Below are 22,122 nucleotides of genomic sequence, written 5' to 3' on the forward strand. Positions count from 1 at the left end.
GGACACATAGAAGGTAATTGAGAGTGTGAGTTAAAAGATGGACAGGAGTTGGAGGAAGAGAGACTGTTGCATATAAGTCTGGTAAGAACTTTGTGTGCCTTGATGAAGTCAGCTGAGGTTCAGTAAGGGGATGCAAGCCAGTGACAGAAAGCCCAGTATCACCCTATTTATAACAGTTGCCAAAAAGTGTTTTTTATGAGAATGTAATAAAAGGCTCCGGGAACTACTACAAATGAATTGATAATACATGTTGTTAAATCCAATAACATTATAATAGCTGATTAATATATTATTAATGATTGATTGCTATGTGAATGGCATGGCAGTAATGTGTGTAGTTAGTATTATTTCATTCTTCAAATGAAGAAACAATTACAGAAACTGATGGTAATAGTAATAATAATGATCATATCAACTAAAATTTACTAGACACTTCTCTGTTAAGTGTTTGCAGAAATGTGGCTATTTAATCTTTACTACAAATCTGCGAGATAGTTATCACTATTATTTTATAATTCTTCTACAATGCAGGAGACATAAACATAGAGAAGAATTTAAAGATCCTGCCCAAAATGAAGCAGTTAATAAAGGGTAGAGCCAAGATTAGATCAAATTATACTTGTGAACTTTTTCCTGGAAATTTTTAATCCCTTCCCTACATTGTTATGTTATAATACACAACGTTGAACTAGTAATCTTTTGATAAGATCATAATACTTATAATGTCTCTAATGCTATTTCAGAAAAGTGTACATGAAGCAATTTCATGAAGACACACACACACACACACACACAAATTGGATCCCTAATATTAATAAAATATGTGTGTTGCTTTCATTGAAGAGTACTTTTACCTTGCCATCTGATGTGGCTCCATTTCTTCCCTTCTCAATGTCCTTTCATGCTTGAGTTCCCAGATTTCTGCACAATGTTGAAAATGACTACCACAGTGGTTAAGTGAACTGTATTGGTTTGGAAAATCAGAAAGACAAGATTGAAATCTTGCTTTTGAACCCACAGCTTTTTTTTTTTTTTTTTTAATCCTGAGCACATTACTTGGCATCTTATAGCATTGCTTCCACATCTATAAAGTGAGAATGATCAATCCGTATCCCTTAGGTGTTATGAAAATTGATTGAGGAAACATGTACGCATATCCACCACATTATGGGGGGCATGTAAGAACTTTCACCTAGTTTTGAGACTGTGTATGCAACTAGAAAATTTGAAGAATTGGTATTTTGAGTGAAGTATGCATAAACATTTATCCATGCAATCAGCTCAAGAATGTTCATCTCCAATTTTACTTCTCAAGAAGCCACAGAGACTCACATTATCCATAGCAGTTATCCTCAGGAAGGTCTGACTCTGGTCTTCCTTGGACTAAATGACTGATGAGTTTTGTCATTTATTAGTCATACTTGTGTCGTTCTGTGTGTGGAGTGTATTTACCCTTGATTTTCATGCTCATGATTAGTCTCGATTGTTAAAGGAGGTGGCACTTGGAAAAGGAAAGCACTTGGTGTCAGAGATCTGGGTCCTAAAAATTGGGTAATCTGTATGAACCTCAAAGTTTTCATTTGCCAAGTTACATTAATGACATTTACCAATATTTATTGAAGAATGGGTGTAAGGATAAAATATTATTATATTTGAAAAGTTTGAAACTTAATCATTACTACATAGAAAGCACCAATATTTTAAGATGTTTCAGCACAATTAAAAAACTGACCTTATAGGCTTAGATTGACTGACTTATGTTTATGGCTTATGAGATACAATTCCGTCTCAAACTGACCTCTTCCTGGTTAGGAAACATTCAGCGTGAAAGATAGGATACCTCCATGCATGGACTATTTAGGTATTTCAGTAAGCAATCAGCAATTCTTCTGAAAATGTTTCTATTAGACTACAATGTTCCTTCTAGACTAAAGCTTCAAAATAGTTCATAGAAATCTGGGATTTGAATTAATAATGAACTCTTTTGAAACACTATTGAAAACTGAAAGGGAAAAAATCAGTGAGGGAGGACAACCATGAGAGACTCTGGACTCCAAGAAACAAACCAGTGGTTTCAAAGGAGAGGAGCGCGGGGAGATGGGCTTATCGAATTGATAAGCACAGTGAGTCTAGTTAGATCCACCACCATGCACAGTTCTGTTGTTCTTGTGGTGAAAACTTTTAAGAGCTACTCTTCACAATTTTCCAATAAAAATACAGTGTTATTAACCATAGTCACTATGTTGTACATAATTACGTTTCCGTGATGTAATATTTGTTTATTTTATAGGTGAAAGTTTCTCCTTTGACCACCTTCACCATTTCATCCCCACTCTGGCAACCACTCATCTTTTCTCTGTATTTGTGAGTTCAGTTTATTGATTGATTTTTTTTAAAGATTTTATTTATTTATTTGACAGAGAGAAATCACGAGTAGGCAGAGAAGCAGGCAGAGAGAGAGAGGAGGAAGCAGGCTCCTGCTGAGCAGAGAGCCCAATGCGGGACTCGATCCCAGGACCCTGAGATCATGACCTGAGCCGAAGGCAGCGGCTTAACCCACTGAGCCACCCAGGCGCCCTATTGATTGATTTTTTAAAACATTTCTCCTTTTTAAAAAAAATTCATTCAGCCAACCTATAATGCATCATTATTTTCAAACGTAGAGTTTAGTAACTCATCAGGTACATTAACGCCTAGTGCACATCATGAGCCCTCCTTAAATCCCACCCAGTTATCCCATCCTCACCCTCCTCTCCTCCAGCAACCTTAATTTGTTTCCTGTAGTTAAGAGTCTCCCATGGTTTGACTCTGTCTCTGATTTCTTCCCATTCTCTTTTCCCTTCTTTCCTCCCTGATCCTCTGGGCTGCTCTTCTATTTCACATATGAGTGAAACCATATGATTGTCTTGCACTGATTGACATTTTTAACTCAGCATAATATCCTGCATTTCCATCCAAATCAATGTAAATGGTGAAATTGTGTCCTGCACTTGGCTGCTAAAGAGATTTCTTGGGTATAGTTCAGATGGCACCATTTTGCAGATTAGAAATTTTTCCTTTTCTTATACCACATGCTATTTATTTCTCAGTAATAAATATTTGAAGAGTTATTCTGTATGAATGATACAAATTGAGTTATCATGGAGACTGGGTGTGGTGCATAAAGAATGTATCTTGGAGCACTGAAAAAATAAAATAGAAAAACAAAGTTATCAAACAGAGTGTTGATCATTTCAAATTTTAGTCATATTAGAAATCCAAAGTCACTGCTTTGGATTAGCTTTTAATACAATATTTGTACATCTACAGTTCATGTGAAATAAATTTTTAATAATAGTTCCTGTATTGCCTTTTAGTCCATGCAGATGATCACTAGATTTAACATCTGTTTTTAACAACTTTTTTGAGATACACTCCACATAATATACAATTCAGGTATTCAAAATAAATCATTAATGGATTTATTTTTTACACAAACAGACACGTTTATTTATTTATTTATTTATTTAATTCTTTCCAGCGTGACAGGATTCATTCTTTTTGCACCACACCCAGTGCTCCATGAAATCTATGCCCTTTCTAATATCCCACCTGGTTCCCCCAACTTCCCACCCCCCCACCCCTTCAAAACCCTCAGATTGTTTTTCAGAGTCCATAGTCTCTCATTCCAATTCCTCCCCTTCCAATTTACCTCAACTCCCTTCTTCTCTTCATCTCCCCATGTCCTCCATGCTATTTGTTACATTCCACAAAAACGTGAAATCATATGATAATTGACTCTCTCTGCTCGAATTATTTCACTCAGTTATACTATCTCTTCCAGTCCCATTCATGTTGCTACAAAAGTTGGGTATTCATTCTTACACTCCATAGTGTATATGGGCCACATCTTCCTTATCCATTCATCTATTGAAGGGCATCTTGGTTCTTCCACAGTTTGGTGACCGTGGCCATTGCTGCTATAAACATTGGGGTACAGATGACCCTTCTTTTCACTACATCTGTATCTTTGGGGTCAATACCCAGGAGTGCAACTGCAGGGTCATAGGGAAGTGCTATTTTTAATTTCTTGAGGAATCTCCACACTGTTCTCCAAGGAGGCGGCACCAACTTGCATTCCCACCAACAGTGGAAAAGGGTTCCCCTTTCTCCACATCCCCTCCAACACATGTTATTTCCTGTCTTGCCAATTTTGGCCATTCTAACTGGTGTAAGGCAGTATCTCAATGTGGTTTTAATTTGAATCTCCCTGATGGCTTGTGATGATAAACATTTTTTCATGGGTCTGATAACCATTTGTATGTCTTCATTGGAGAAGTGTCTGTACAGATCTTCTGCCCATTTTTTTTTTATATCACTGTCTGTTTTGTGTGTGTTGAGTTTGAGGAGTTCTTTTTTTAATTAAAAATGTGCAGTTTATTGTATGTGAATTATATACCACAGTTTTATTCTTTTTATTGTAATAAACAATTTTTTAAATTTATTTTTTTATTTATTTTCAGCTTAACAGTATTCATTATTTCTTCACCACACCCAGTGCTCCATGCAATCCATATCCTCTATAATACCCACCACCTGGTACCCCAACCTTCTACCCCTTATAGATCCTGGATATCAACCTTTTGTCTGTACTGTCATTTGCAAATATCTTCTCCCATCCCGAGGGTTGCCTCTTTGTTTTCTTGACTGTTTCCTTTGCTGTGCAGAAGCTATTGATCTTTATGAAGTCCCAAAAGTTCATCTTCACTTTTGTTTCCTTTGCCTTTGGAGAAATATCTTGAAAGAAGTTGCTGTGACTGATATCAAAGAGGTTAATGCCTATGTTCTCCTCTAGGATTCTGATGGATTCCAGTCTCACATTGAGGTCTTTTATCCATTTTGAGTTTATCTTTTTGTACGGTGTAAGAGAATCGTAGAGTTTCATTCTTCTGCACATAGCTGTCCAGTTTTCCCAGCACCATTTATTGAAGAGACTGTCTTTTTTCCACTGTATAATTTTTCCTGTTTTGTCGAAGATTATTTGCCATAGAGTTGAGGGTCCATATCTGGGCTCTCTATTCTGTTCCACTGGTTTATGTGTCTGTTTTGATGCCAGTACCATGCTTTCTTGGTGATCACAGCTTTGTAGTAAACCTTGAAATCAGGTAACGTGATGCCCCCAGTTTTGTATTGGTTTTTCAACATTTCCTTAGCATTTCGGGGTATCTTCTGGTTCCATACAAATTTTACAATTACTTGCTCCAGGTCTTTGAAAAATACCGGTGGAATTTTGATCGGAATGACATTAAAAGTATATATTGCTCTAGGCAGTATAGACATTTTAACAATGTTCATTCTTCTGATCCAAGAGCATGGAATGGTCTTCCATCTTTTTGTATCTTCTTCAACTTCTTTCATGAGTGTTCTGTAGTTCCTTGAGTACAGATCCGCTGTGGCCCGCCAACGCTCGCCCGCGAGGAAGGAAGACCACCGACACAGGATTCTTCTCTATCACGCTTTATTGAAGTGCACTTGGTTGAGGTTTGTAGGGTGATGGAAGCAGGAAGCGCCTGGGTAGAGCCAGGGCTGCACATATATACAGGCTAGCTGGGGCGTGTCTCATTCTGGGGTACGTGGCTCACTATGGTAGGTCAGCCTTGTTGCTGGGCAGAATAAGCTTAAGGCCACGCGTCCAACCACTTGTTTACGAGGCTCTCCGGCGCCATCTTGTAATGGCGGCAACGGGTTGCCACAATCCTTTACCTATTTGGTTAGATTTATCCCTAGGTATCTTATGCTTCTTGGTGCTATAGGAAATGAAATAGATTCTCTAATTTCCCTTTCTATATTTTTATTGTTAGTATATAAGAAAGCCACTGATTTCTGTACATGACTTTGTATCCTGCCATGTTGCTGAATTGCTCTATGAGTTCTAGTAGTTTGGGGGTGGAGTCTTTTGGGTTTTCCATATAAAGAATCATGTCATCTGTGAAGAGAGAGAGTTTGACTATTTATTGCCAATTTGGATACCTTATATTTCTCTTTGTTGTTGATTGCTGTTGCTAGGACTTTTAATACTATGTTGAACAAGAGTGGTGAGAGTGGACATCCTTGTCATGTTCCTGATCTTAATGGGAAGGCTGCAAGCTTTTTCCCATTGAGGACGATATTTGCTGTGGGTTTTTCAGATAGATTTTATGAAGTTCAGGAATGTTTCCTCTATCTCCACACTTTGAAGTGTTTTAATCAGGAAAGGTTGCTGGATTTTGCAAATGCTTTTTCTGCATCAGTTGAGAAGACCATGTGGTTCTTCTCTGTTCTGTCACTGATTTGTCCTAAAACATTCATTGTTTTGCGAATGTTGATCCATCCTTGTGACCCAGGGATGAAACCCTCCTGGTCATGGTGGATAATTTGTTTGTTTGTTTGTTTGTTTGTTTTTTAATTTCTTTTCAGCATAACAGTATTCATTGTTTTTGTACCACATCCAGTGCTCCATGCAATCTATGCCCTCTCTAATACCCCACTTGGTTCCCCCGGCCTCCCACTCCCCACTCCTTCAAAACCCTCAGATTGTTTTTCTGAGTCCATAGTCTCTCATGGTTCACCTCCCCTTTCAATTCCCCTCAACCCCTTCTCCTCTCCATCTCCCCATGTCCTCCATGTCATTTGTTATGCTCCACAAATAAGTGAAACCATATGATAATTGACTCTCTCTGCTCGAATTATTTCACTCAGCATAATCTCTTCCAGTCCCATCCATGTTGCTACAAAAGTTGGGCATTCATTCTTTCTGATGGAGGCATAATACTCCATAGTGTATATGGACCACATCTTCCTTATCCATTCGTCCATTGAAGGGCATCTTGGTTCTTTCCACAGTTTGGTGACCGTGGCCATTGCTGCTATAAACATTGGGGTACAGATGACCCTTCTTTTCACTACATCTGTATCTTTGGGGTCAATACCCAGGAGTGCAACTGCAGGGTCATAGGGAAGCGCTATTTTTAATTTCTTGAGGAATCTCCACGCTGTTCTCCAAAGAGGCGGCAACAACTTGCATTCCCACCAACAGTGGAAGAGGGTTCCCCTTTCTCCACATCCCCTCCAACACATGTTATTTCCTGTCTTGCCAATTTTGGCCATTCTAACTGGTGTAAGGCAGTATCTCAATGTGGTTTTAATTTGAATCTCCCTGATGGCTAGTGATGATGAACATTTTTTCATGGGTCTGATAACCATCTGTATGTCTTCATCGGAGAAGTGTCTGTTCATATCTTCTGCCCATTTTTTTATATGATTATCTATTTTGTTTGTGTTCAGTTTGAGGAGTTCTTTATAGATCCTGGATATCAGCCTTTTGTCTGTACTGTCATTTGCAAATATCTTCTCTCATTCCATGGTTTGCCTATTTATATTCTTGACTGTTTCCTTTGCTGTGCAGAAGCTATTGATCTTGATGAAGTCCAAAAGTTCATCTTCGCTTTTGTTTCCCTTGCCTTTGGAGACACATATTTATTTATTTATTTATTTATTTATTTATTTTCAGTATAATAGTATTCATTGTTTTTGTACCACACCCAGTGCTCCATGCAATTCTTGCCCTCTGTAATACCCACCACCTGGTACCCTGACCTCCCACACCCACCCCATGAGGGATTATGGACTCTGAAAAACAATCTGAGGGTTTTGAAGGGATGGAGACATATCTTGAAAGAAGTTGCTGTGACTGATATCAGAGAGGTTACTGCCTATGTTCTCCTCTAGGATTCTGATGGATTCCTGTCTCATGTTGAGGTCTTTTATCTATTTTGAGTTTATTTTTGTGTACGGTGTAAGAGAATGGTGGAGTTTCATTCTTCTACATATAGCTGTCCAGTTTTCTTGGCCCCATTTATTGAAGAGACTGCCCTTTTTCCACTGTATACTTTTTCCTGTTTTGTAGAAGATTATTTGACCATAGAGGTGAGGGTCCATATCTAGGCTCTCTACTCTGTTTCACTGGTCTATGGGTCTGTTTTGATGCCGGTACCATGCTGTCTTGGTGATCACAGCTTTGTAGTAAAGCTTGAAATCTTGTAACATGATGCTGCCCGTTTTGTATTTGTTTTTCAACATTCCCTTAGCAATTTGGGGTCTCTTCTGATTCCATACAAATTTTAGAATTACTTGCTCCAGGTCTTTGAAAAATACCGGTGGAATTTTGATCGGAATGACATTAAAAGTATATATTGCTCTAGGCAGTATAGACATTTTAACAATGTTCATTCTTCCGATCCAAGAGCATGGAATGGTCTTCCATCTTTTTGTATCTTCTTCAAATTTTTTCATGAGTGTTCTGTTGTTCCTCGAGTACAGATCCTTTACCTCTTTGGTTAGATTTATTCCAAGGTATCTTATGGTTCTTGATGCTATAGGAAATGGAATCATTTCTCTAATTTCCCTTTCTGTATTTTCATTGTTAGTGTATAAGAAAGCCACTGATTTCTGCACATTGACTTTGTATCCTGCCATGTTGCTGAATTGCTGTATGAGTTCTAGTAGTTTGGGGGTGGAGTCTTTTGGGTTTTCCATATAAAGAATCATGTCATCTGTGAAGAGAGAGAGTTTGACTTATTCCTTGCCAATTTGGATACCTTATATTTCTCTTTGTTGTTGATTGCTGTTGCTAGGACTTCTAATACTATGTTGAACAAGAGTGGTGAGATTGGGCATCCTTGTCATGTTCCTGATCTCAATGGGAAGACTGCGAGCTTTTTCCCATTGAGGATGATATTTTCTGTGGATTTTTCACAGATAGATTTTATGAAGTTCAGGAATGTTCCCTCTTTCCATATACTTTGAAACCTTTTAATCAGGAAAGGATGCTGGATTTTGTCAAATGCCTTTTCTGCATCAATTCAGAGGACCATGTGGTTCTTATCTCTTCTCTTATTGATTTGTCCTATCACATTCGTTGATTTGTGAATGTTGAACCATCTTTGCAACCCAGGGATGAAACCCTCCTTGTCATGATGGATAATCTTTTTAATATGCTGTTGGATTCTATTTGCTAGGATCTTGTTGAGAATCTTATCATCTATATTCATCAGTGATATTGGTCTGAAATTCTTCTTTTTGATGGGGTCTTTGCCTGGTTTGAGGATCAGGGTAATGCTGGCTTCATAAAAAGAGTCTGAAAGTTTCCCTTCTGTTTCAATTTTTTGAAACAGCTTCAGGAGAATAAGTGTTATTTCTTCTTTGAAAGCGTGATAGAGTTCCCCAGGATTCCATTAGGTCCTGGGCTCTTGTGTTCAGGGAGGTTTTTGATCACTATTTCAATCTTGTTACTAGATATCAGTCTATTCAGGTTGTCAGTTTCTTCCTGGTTCAATTTTGGGAGTTTATAATTCATGGAAACCAATGAGAATGAAGACACTTCGGCCCAAAACCTATGAAATACAGCAAAAGCTGTCTTAAGAGGGAAATACATAGCCATCCAAGCCTCCCTCAAAAAAAATTGAAAAATCCAGAATACACCAGCTGTCTCTACACCTTAAATAACTGGAGAGAATCAACAACAAAAAAGCCAACTCCACACACAAGAAGGGAAATAATCAAGATTAGAGCAGAGATCAATGAGATAGAAACTAGAGAACAGTAGAAAGTATCAATGAGGGACGCCTGGGTGGCTCAGTTGGTTAAGCAGCTGCCTTCGGCTCACGTCATGATCCCAGTGTCCTTGGATCGAGTCCCACATCGGGATCCTTGCTCCGCAGGGAGCCTGATTCTCCCTCTGACTCTGCCTTCCACTCTGTCTGCCTGTGCTCACTCTCGCTCGCTCTCTCTTTGACAAATAAATAAATAAAATCTTAAAAAAAAAAGTATCAATGAAACTAGAAGCTGTTTCTTGACAGAATCAATAAGATTGATAAACCAATGGGCACACTAATCCAAAAGAAAATAGAGAAGGCTCAAATTAATAAAATTATGAATGAAAAGGGAGAGATCACAACTAAGACCAAGGAAATAGAGACAATCCTCAGAAGTTATTATCAACAGTTATATGTCAATAAGTTCAGCAACCTAGATGAAATGGAAGCATTCCTGGGAGTGAAATTCTTAATGACAATCAGTGTTCTGCCTCCTCCCACCCCAGAAATGATCACTAAATTTGAAAGGCTTTTTTTTTTTTTTTTTTTTTTTTGGTGTGGGGGATGCTTAGATATATTGGTAAGTTTTGTTGTTGTTGTTGTTTTAGTAATACAATTCTTTTTCTGAAATAAATTTTATACATAATGAAATGCAGATCTTTTAGGTATACTCTTTGATGAGTTTTTATAAATGAATATACTCACATAGCCATTAATAAATTCAAGACCTAGGGCTCAGAGGGTTAGGCCTCTGCTTTCAGCTTGGGTCATGGTCTCGAGGTCCTGGGATCGAGCCTCACCTCAGGCTCCCTGCTTGGTGGGGAGCTTGCTTCCCCTTCTCTCTGCCTGCCTCTCTGCCTACTTGTGATCTCTCTCTATGTCTAATAAATAAATAAAATGTTAAAAAAAGATAAAGACCTAGAATACTTTCATTAACCCAGAAAGTTCTGTCATGCTCCTTTTCAGTTAATTGCCTCAGATGCAGCTATTTTCCTGATTTGTATCACCCTGTTTTAGTACTGTCTGTTCTATAAGTTCATGCAAATTGAATCATAACATTTACTCATAGTGTTTGGTTTCTTTGTTCTGGGATCTATCATACTGATGTGTATATCAGTCCTTTACTTTTCTTGCTCAAGATTATTCTGTCTATCCTGTCAACTTCTGCCTTTCAAATACATTGTATTGGCATTTAATGTAATTATTACATAATTGGGAGTCAGTTCATATTATTAAAGTTTGCCTTTTTTTCTCCCCTTTGTAAGTTATTTTCTTTCTTTTCTATGTTCTTCTGAGTAGACAATTTTTGTCTAAAATTCTTTTTTTTTTCTTTTTAACATCTTTTTAAATAATGGACTCTTTTTTAGATCAGTTTCAGGCTCACAGGAATATGGAGGAGAAGCTATGGCAATTTCCTATAGCAATGTCAAAGCAGACATTTTTCAAAGACTTACAAATGGTGAACAGGTCCCTCAAAGGGTGCTCAACAGCTCTCATCATTAGGGAAATGCAAGTGAAAATCATTATCACATCGGTTTTCTTTTAGACTCTTTTTGAGAAGATAAGAGATACAAAATATTAGTGAGGATGGGGAATCTAGGGTTCCCATGTACACTACTGATGACCAGATAAATTGGTGCAGTCATTATAGAGAATATATTGGTTCTTCAAAAAATTGAAAGTAGAACTGATATCCATCAACCCTAATGTTGGGTATATATTCAAAGAATCAGAAATCATGACTGTGAAGGACTATCTGCATTCTGGAGTTCAATGCATCATTATTCACTGAAGCTTAGGTACAGATACAACTTCACCCCTAACTGAAGAATCAAGAGAGAAAATGTGAGATCTTTATTATTCAGACATTTAAAAGAGGAAAATTCTGCCATTTGCAGTAACAAATCGGAGCTGAATGGCACTGGAGGTCTTGATGTTAAGTGAAACAAGAAAGACACAGAAAGAGAAATACTGCATAATCTCACTTATATGTGGAAATGGAATAGTTCAATTCACAAAAACAGAGAGCATAGTGGTGGTTACCAGGAGACAGGGACTGAGAAAAAGGGAGAGATGTTGCTGAAAGTGCGCAAGGTTTCAGTTATGTAGAATAAGATCTAGAGATCTAATATATAGCATGGTCACTATTGCTAACAAGACTGTAATGAATACTTAAAATTGCAACCAGGATAAATTTAAATTAAGACTTCTTAAACACACACACACACACACAAATACACACATAACTATATAGAGAATATAGATGTGCTAATTACTTTGATTGTGGTACATGAAACTCCAATTTGTATAACATATATATATATATATATGCACACACACACATACACATATATATGTGTGTATGTGTGTGTGTGTGTATATATATATATATATATATATATTTTTTTGTCCATCAACATGCCTACTTTGGACACTAGTGCAGTCATTAACTTTATTATACCCCAGAAATCAAAAAGTAGTGAGAAGATTGAAAACATGATACTTCCATGAATTTATTTTAAAATAAATTTGACAAGAGGAAACTATTGATATTAGAAAGGTTTTTCAAGGTAAATAATGGGCAACAGCATTAAAATAAACTGGAATCTTGTAACAGTTACTAAGGATGTGGTCAACTTGAATACATGAAAGTAATGAATTTTATTTTTTATTTATTTTTCAATTTTTTTTTTTAGATTACAGTTAGTTAACATACAGTGTAGTATGATTTCCAGGTGTACAATTTAGAGATTCAACACTTACATACCGTACCAAGTGCCCATCACAACATGTCGATTCCTTAATTCCCATCACCTATTTAATCCCTCCTAGACACCTCCCCTCTGGTAACCATCTGGTTGTTTTCTATAGTTAATAACCCATTTTTTGATTTGCCCACCTCTCTCTGTTTTTCTCTATACTCATTGTTTTCTTAATTTCCACACGAGTGAAATCATATGGTATCTCTCTTTCATTGACTGACTTGGTTAGCTTAGCCTGTCTCTAGCTCAAACCTCGTCATTGCAAATGGCACTATCTCATTCTTTTTAATGGCTGAGAAATACATACCTCCTGTCTATTCCATTCATCATTCAATGAAAACTTGGGCTGTGTCCATAGATTTGCTATTGGAGATAAATATCAGGGGCATGTACACCTTTGAATTAACACTCTTGTACTCTCTGAAATCAATGTGTTAAAAATTCATGAGAAAATCTCATGGTAACTAATCTGCTCTATTAATTATGAACACCAAATTCTTTTTTTAATTTTTTAAAATATTTTATTTATTTATTTGACAAACAGAGATCACAAGTAGGCAGAGAGGCAGGCAGAGAGGGAGGAGGAAGCAGTCTCTCCACTGAGCAGAGAGCCTGATTCAGGAATTGAATCCAGGACCCTGAGATCATGACCTGAGCCGAAGGCAGAGGCTTTAACCTACTGAGCCACCCAGGTTCCCCTGAACACTGAATTATATTGGCAATTCTAACTTGTCAATCCACACTACTGCTTTACTAGGAAAGGACAAATAGAGAAACAAAGTGGCTTCCTGCTACAAAAGCAGGTTCACTCTAACTCCAGGTTCACTTTAACTAGAGATATTCAAGTAAGTATTTCTGAATACCTCTGGTAATTTCCTTTATCCCATTTATAAAACATAGCAGTAAATGAAATAATATGCCCCCCCCTTCCAAAGTGGGTTCTACTTTTCTGTATGTCAATCTCAAAAAATATGTTTTATCTATGGTGTATTTTAAATTATTATTTAGTTTTAACAACAAACATTATTTTTCTTCTTTTCCTTTTAGAGTTGTAGAATTCTCTTGTAGCTCCTATATAGAAATCATACAAATTAGCTGAATATCTACAGGGCATGTAATGTTATATTTAAAAAATCCCTTACATAAAAAAAATCCCATAAATAATGCTTCAATTTTCCTGATAGTCAAAGGAAAAATAAGGTGAATAGTAATAATAATAATAGTAATAATAATAATAATAGTAATAATAATAGTATAATAAATTATTATTACTATAATAATTACACACACACACACACCCTTTTTTGGTGCTGTGTTCACAATTATGGAAATCTTTAAAATGAATGAATGGTAGAGGAAAAATAAATAATAAATTATTATTACTATAATAATAATAATAATAATAACCCCCCCCCCACACACACACCCTTTTTTGGTCCTGTGTTTACAATTATGGAAATCTTTAAAATGAATGAATGATAGCTAACACATAAAGTTAGCTCCTTTGCTCTGATGTGTTCAAGAGAAAGAAGGATACCTTATTTGAAATTTTCTATAGAGAGAATTACAAATCAGAGAATATGCTCTTTTTTAATTTATGAATACTCACTTTTTGAACAGGTGTGATTGTGTATAGATATCTTTCTTCTTATCAAACCAGAGTGTAGACTGAAATGTGAGGAATATTTCATAATCAACAATGTCAGAATTGAACTCTCAGGAGAGGAAAGAACCTGGCTAGCATTACAAGGGAAGCTACAAGTTCGAGAGCAGAAGTACAGAAAAAAAGTAAGGAATCAGGTGCATTGTAATAGAGTGTGTTGGACAAGTGAGGATATACACTATTATATTTGACATCTGTACAGATTAAAGAATCAACCAAAACCCTCAATTCATCGCTTGCTTTCTGAGGTAGTTGTGATACGCCATAGCTTTCTCATGGCATTTTTCACTTCTGCATTCCTCAGTGTGTAGATGAATGGGTTGAGAAAAGGGATCCCAATAGTATAAAATACGGACACCATCTTGTCCATAGGGAAAGTGGTTGGGGGGCGTGCATATATGAATATACATGGAACAAAGAATAAGACTACTACGATGATGTGAGAAATGCAGGTGGAGAGAGCTTTTCTCCTCCCTTCTGCACTGTGGTTTCTCAGTGAATGCAAGATGACAATGTATGAAATTATCAGAATCGCAAAACTGCCTGTGCAAATGCTCCCACTATTAGACACCCATTCTAGGTTGATCATATAGGTGTCCATGCATGCAAGTTTTAGCAAGGGCTGCAAATCACAGCAGTAATGATCAATCAAATTGGGTCCACAGAAAGGCAATTTCAAGGCCAGCATTATCTCAGCAATGGAATGGATAAAAGCTCCTATCCATGCAAGAATGATCAGGATTGTGCAAACCTGCTGTCTCATGATGGTTGGGTAATGTAAGGGCTTACAAATAGCCACGTAGCGATCAATAGCCATGAGAATGAGAACAAAGACCTCCATGGGGCCAAAGAAATGTATTGCAAAGACTTGAGTCATGCACTCCTGGTAAGATATGGTTCTTTGTGCAGAGAGTGAATCCACAATTAGTCTTGGGGCTGTGGAAGTTGAGAAGCAGGAATCAGCAAGGGACAAATAAAATAGGAAAAAGTACATGGGGCTCCCAAGTGTCTGGCTGGACTTGATGGTCACAATAATGAGCAAATTCCCTACCACAGTTCCCACATAAAATATGAAGAAGATTACAAATACCATCTTCTTTTTCATTGGGTCTTGGGTCAATCCTAGCAGTATGAACTCAGTAACAGTGTTATTTTGCTTCATTATTTCAGGCCAAGTGGAGAAAATGCAGGTTAGAGATAATTAATCCGTAAAGAAAGAAATATGAGGAAGTGAATACTCCATTTAGAGGTCAAATTCATATGCTTGTTCATGAATGGGCCACTTACCAGTGGGTAATCCCTTATCTTCTGTGTTTTGTTTTCCTTTGAATAACGCTGAGATCATAATATTTATTCACAATCTATTCTCCTGGTTGCTTATGGAAACAAGGAAATATATTAATAATGAGAAAGTGCCCAATTCTTCAGGCATAATAAACATTAATTTAATGAATTTATTATGAGAGGATATCTTTCTGAGCTGAATATCTTTCCTTATTTTACATCATGGACCATTAAGGTAGAATGTTGCAAAAAGGAGAAAACTCATGCATGATATACATAATGTGCTTTCATACTTTTAGAACTTGATAGATATTTATGAAGTATCTTCTAGTAAATATTCTGAACATTCAATGAATGACACAGAAACTTTTAATACTTTTGTTTATTTGTTTGTTTAAGGAAACCTATGAGAGAGAGAGACAAGTTGAGGGGAAGAGAGAAAAAGACAAAAGAAAAATAAGTAATATTTTTGCAGTGAATGTTTGGTCAATTCATTTAGTCCATCATTAAGTTTATTTTGATCTGTTCCCTTGACTAAATTTACTTCCTTTTACTTTAACCCTCTGTAATTTATAGTTGCTTATAGTTGTGAATTCAGCTTCTATCATAACATTTTATACTTTTTTACATTATCCTATGTTGTCCAAAGTAGAATTATTCACCTTGTCCAGTATTTTGATGGGTCTTTCTGCATATTTTCTTAAGACACAAAGAGAAACTGATTCTAAAATAAAGGATAAATAAGGAACATTTGGCATAAATCAAAATATTGTTTCAAATTTCATGTTATTTTAAGCACCAGGGATTTAGACAATGAGATAAAGAAACTGCAGGTCATAGCTAAAACTTTTTTTTTTTTTTTTAAGATTTTATTTATTCATTTGACAGAGAGAGATCACAGGTAGGTAGAGAGGCTGGCAGAGAGAGAGAGAAAGAGAAGCAGGCTCCCCGCTGAGCGGAGAGCCTGATGCGGGACTCGATCCCAGGGCCCTGAGATCATGACCTGAGCCGAAGGCAGTGGCTTTAACCCACTGAGCCACCCAGGTGCCCCTAAAACTTTTTCATATGATTCTTGGAACATATGTTCTTGCAATTCCCATGCCTTGACTTTAGTAAAAGTTAGAAATAGGAAAGAAATGAATATTAATTTATATATACCAAACTGGAAAAATCCTTTTATGTCTTTATCACATACATTTCCCATATAATAGCACAATTAAATGTATAAGTGCCAAGGCATTTAAGTATATTTCCAACATGTATTGCAGACAAAAGCCGGATTTTCTCAAATATAAATGGATCTCAAGATTGAGAACACAAGCCACATGGTGCGTGGGTAGCTCAGCTGGTTAAATATTTGACTCTTGATTTCCACTCAGGTCATGGTCTCAGGGTTTTGGAATCCAGTCCCATGCTAGGTTCTGTACTGGGGATGGAGCTTGTTCAAGATTCTATCTCTCCCTCTTCCTCTGTACCTTCCCCTGCTTTTGTGTTCTCTCTCTCTCTAAATAAACCAAGAAAATTAAAAAAAAAAAAACAGTTAAAATGAAAATGTGTAAAATAACTGATCTCAAAGGCATTCTTCTTATTAAAAATAATGTGAAAAGTTTATCAATTTCTTTCATAGAAAAATATATTCCACTCAAATCCAATTATTTATCTTTTCACCTAGATTAACAAAATGACAGTTTTGATAAATGTCTTTTAACAAACAGTTCTGAAAATTATGTTGGACACAATTGATTCCACACATTCTTGTCAGGAGTTTAAGAAGATACAGTCTTTCTGGGGTTAATTTTTAGCATTGATGATATTTCAACGTCACATAGACACAGGTCTGGTATATGTATTTGCTGCAAATAATCTCACTCATGGGCTGGAAGATCATCACATCATTCCTTTCCATGTTGAAACAAGTTCAATGTCCACCAGAAGGAAGCTAAATGATTCAGGGATTGAATTTATGCAATCATCAAACAAAAGGAAGTTGATATATGTACAATGGATTCTAAAATATGTTGTAAAGTGGCAGAGTTCAGGACTTTCTGTTGAAGATGGTAATATTTTCATTGACAACAAAATAATATCACACACACACACACACACACACACACACACACACACAGACTCATATCAGTTAATTGTATTTATGAGAATATTAAGATAGTATATTTTTGGCCTCAGGATGGGGAAACTCTATTCTTGGAATCAAAGTTAGGAGGACGACTTATCTTTTAAAATATTCCCATTAGTAGTTGAAAATCTGTCATAATAATGCTGCATCAAAATAAAGCTTTTTAAATACCTTCTCTTAGTAGATGGTTTATTGCTGCCTTTGGCATATTACTGATACATAACAACCGTATTCTGACACAGGCTGCAGAAACAGCAAGATTTCTAGGGCTAGAGCAAGATTTAAATATCTGTGTAAAAAGGTGAGTCACTGTAGAGACAGCTCTGGACTCAACGATCTTTACCACATCATGCCTCAGCTGCACTGTCCCCACCGCACTGCCATTCACTACAGGTTCCTGTACATTCTTGAGTTTGCTGAATGTGCTTTTTGTCCAGCTCTTCAGCAAACAGGAGTGAAAACTTGTCCAAAGTTTCTAACAAGTAATTATTATAAAGAGATGTCTATCTGTCTATCCATTCATGCACACATCTACTTATCAATTTACTATCTACGTTTCTATGTATCATCTATCAACCTATTGTGTATGTATGTATGAACTATCTATCATCTGTCTATCTATCTATCATCTATCATCCATCATCTATTATCTATCATGTGTCTTACAAAGATACAGACTGAAAGATTTGGATTGTTCAAATAAGAATAGTTTTGAGTGGCATACATTCTAAAGAAGCAACATAAGGAAGGTAATATTTATTTGTTCACTGCTGAATTCAAGTGTCTAGAAAAATGTACATATTCAATAATAGGTATTCATAAAGTAAATGAAAGAATTAAGAGAATTTCCACTTGATACAAACCAATAGTGTTCAGTCCTATGATACTCTGTGACCACTGAAAAGGGAAGCCTACTACATCCCAAGTAAAATCATCATCTCCACAGAGCATCCTGGAACACTGGACTAGATACAATTTTTATTTGCCTCTCTCTCCACCAGGAGCTATTGTGTATTTCTTTTATTCTGTCTTCTCAGTTTAGATTGTCAAGCACTTGTAGAAAATTCCCTAAGCTTTCTATCCTTTCACAAATGTCTTTTATGTATTAGGGTGCACATTTGGCATAGATCAGATGAATTTTCTCAGAGTATGACATAAAACTAAGTTAATCCCCAACACAAACTCACCAGTTTTGTTAAGCGTTTATGCAAAGGGTAGGATGTTCAGTCATTCTCTTTTCTTCTCAATGTAATTTGGCCATTCTTTACTCCAATGAGAATAAAAAATATCCTTTTAAAATTCTGTCTGATCTCTTTTGATGTTACTGAGGTTTAGGTTCTCACCAGCATTCCAAAAGACAAAGTTGGTCCAGGATTCTTCTCACACTTTCTGATATCCGCTCTCACTTGTAATTTTGACAGGGAAATATTTTTCTTTTGCCTTTCCTACAGCAGTATTTAAACATGAATGATGCAAAATATAGGAGTCTGTGGAAGGTCATTTCCTAAAGTGTTCCCTCCCTTTTAATTAAGATGCATGAGCTAGATTTGATTAAGAACTTGATCTTCACTATGTATTAATGGATTTGGGGGAAAAGCTGATCTCTTCTTGCAATTAAATTATGTGTGCCTTAAATGACAGGTTTTGACTAGAATTTAAAAAAAAAAAGCAGTGACTATCTAGTGATCTAGTGGCAGAACTTGATTCCTGATACCTTTATAAAAAAAAATTAATTAGGATTTCTTAAACAAAAGGCTGATTCTAGGTCTCAGGTGGGAAATGTGTGAGATAAACTGGCAAGAAAGTGGTAATACACATAGACAAGTAACTGACACTGTGATAAGAATATGCCAAAGGGACACAAAGCCACTGGAAACAGCCTACAATTCCTAGAGCTAGAAATGAATTGAACAACAAAATAAATGACACAAATTGATATATAACTCAGAGTTTAAAAACCCCACAAGTTTGTAATGATATGTACACTTAAATAAATAGCTAATAAATAGGGAATAATAGACAAATCTTCTATTAAAAATTTTCCTAATTATTTAGTAGATATTCTGCTCTGAAAGGGTTATAGGGTAACACTCAATCTCTTATTTGTGAGCTGAACACCAGGGAACTCCTTCCAATAGGTGCATTGTGGAATGCAGCAGGGGAAATAAATTTACAGAGGAGAAATGTGGCAAACATTACTTCATCCAGGTGATCAAGGTCAACCTCAAGAATGATGAGGCACAATGAAAGTATGTACCCACTGGCATCATGTGATGCAAATGGCACTTTGCCTCTGTGTCTCTTCTCCCAATAACCCATGGCTCCAGTCCAATCTTCAATAAAATATCAAACAAACCCCAAATAAAGATTTATATAAAATGTGCTGCTAGTTCTCCTCAAAACATTCAAGTTTATCAAAAACAAGGAAAGTTGAGCAGAATTATTGTGGTGGGCACTGAGTAAGCTCTAGAATTCACACAAGAGAAAATAATAAAATCTTGTATATTCAACATAACTGAAATAAATCAATAAAAGGATATTCAGAGAAACTGTCAGTGTCTGGAGGTATTGAAGAAGACATGACGATACACAGTTTATTTCATTCAATATGTCATCAGAGTATATCTGTGTCAAACATAGGTCAGAAATTCCTTCCATTTCTGTGATGAATAATATACCATTATATGCATTCCACATTTGGTTTATCCATACGTTGATGGACACATGGGTTGCACATTTGGGTTATCATGACTAGTGCTGATATGGACATGAGGGTACACATATCTCTTCCAGTCCCCACTTCCAGCGCTTTTGCATATTCCCAGAAGTGGAAATGCTGGATGACTTGGTCATTGTATTCTTAACTTTCTGAAGAAGGTTTTAATTTCTTTCACAGTGACTTCAACATTTTTATATTTTATGGACAGTGTGCATGAGTGTGTTTAGTGATGTTCAGTATCTTTTTCTGTTGCTCATTGCTCATTTATATATATTTTTTGAGAAATGTTTACTCACCTTTTGTTCATATTGAGTTTTAGGAATGCCACAAGTTGCCTTTTATTCTGTTGATTGTGGCCTTTGATACATAGCAATTTTTAGTTTTGAGATAGTTTAATTAATTTGTTTATTTCTTCTGTAACCTGTGTTTTTATGGTGTCATATTCAAGAAATTATTTCCTAAGTTAATGTCCTGAAGCTTTTATTTCATTTATATTTTATTCTTTTTTGGTTGTTCTGTTCAGCTAGCCAACATAAAATACATCATTAGTTTTTCCTTCTAATCATTTTATAGTTTTATTCTTATACTTCAGTCTTTGATTCATTTGGAGTTTATTTGGTCTATAGTGTAATTTAGGGATCTGCCTTCATTCTTTTTTTAGGGGTTTTATTTATTTATTTGACACACAGAGATTACAAGTGGGTAGAGTGGTGGGGCAGGGAGCAAGGTGCCTGCCCAGCAGAGAGCCTGATGTATGGTACAATCCCAGAACCTTGGGATCATGACCTGAGTGGAAGCCACAGGCTTAACCCACTGAGCCACCCAGGCACCCCTGCTTTCCTTCTTTTGCATATCTAGTTTTCTTTTGCATAACTAGATTTTGAATATCTAGTTAAGCTAAACTATTTGCTGAAAACATTATTCTTTCCTGTTGGATGGTGTTGGCGTCCTTGCAGAAATTCAGTTGACCATATAAGGGATGGTACATTTTGGGCTCTCCAGTTCATTCCATTTCTCTATGTCCCTGGCTTAATGCCGTTACCATAGTTTTGATTACATAGCTTTATAATAATTTTAAAATCAGGAAATTTGGTACATACAAATTTTTCTTTTCAAGAATTTTTATTTGATTAAAGATCCCTTGATATTCCATATGAAACTTGTAGCTGATTTTTCTATGTCTGCAAAAATTGTCATTGGAGTTTTTATAGGGGTAGTATAAAATGTATATTGTTTCATATATTATTGACATCTGAACAATATTGAGTCTCTTGATCCATGAAGATCTGATATCTTTCTGTACACACAAATACACATACACACACAATAATTTGCTTTTGTGTATATGGAATCTGGCAAGTGCGAAATCTGTGTAATATAAGTCCCATTTTGAGTCTAAACACCAGAAACTTCAGTTAACCAGAAAGAGATGATGTCCTAGTTCAGGTCCATAGACAGGAGACTAGTATAAAATCAGGGAAGGGTTAATGTGTCAGAGGGCAAGTTATCGGACAAGAAGAGCTAATGGTTCAGTCTGAAGGCTCTCAGGCAGGAGAATTCCCTCTTACTCAGGGGAGGTTAGGCTTTTGTAATTTTCAGGCCTCCATTTCATTAGATGAGGACCCGACATCAGTGAGAATCTACTTTATTCATTCTAACAGTTCAAAAGTTAATATCATCCTGAAAAATCTCATAGTCATAACCCAAAACAACAGTGAAAGCAATATCTGAGCACCCTATGGTCTAGATAAGTTAACACATAAAATTAATTGTTAAAAGCCCATTGATTATCCTTGTAGTACCTATACACATCTCTGTAAATCATACTTAACCTCCCATAAACACTACAAATGTTTATAATACCACCTAACATCACATAACAATCCTGTATACAAAAAAATATATATATACACTAAAACCTCCACAAGAAGAAAAGGCAAATTTTGGGG

General features: G+C 36.2%; 1 protein-coding gene and 1 long non-coding RNA gene across 2 annotated transcripts in view; one reads left to right on the top strand and one right to left on the bottom strand.

Annotated features, from left to right (window-relative positions):
- Window positions 1–22,122, top strand: part of LOC309873033 — a 697,683-nt gene that overhangs the window by 234,405 nt on the left and 441,156 nt on the right. The gene's annotated exons all lie outside the window — the stretch shown is intronic.
- LOC309872911 (olfactory receptor 4C11-like) lies at window positions 14,266–15,198 on the bottom strand (the record flags this gene model as incomplete). The annotated part of the gene is made up of 1 exon (XM_082747881.1): window positions 14,266–15,198. One exon carries the CDS (start codon window positions 15,196–15,198, stop codon window positions 14,266–14,268), a length of 933 nt encoding a protein of 310 aa, XP_082604007.1.

This window comes from Mustela nivalis (assembly GCF_964662115.1).
Source record: "Mustela nivalis genome assembly, chromosome: 9".
Taxonomy (NCBI): domain Eukaryota; kingdom Metazoa; phylum Chordata; class Mammalia; order Carnivora; family Mustelidae; genus Mustela; species Mustela nivalis.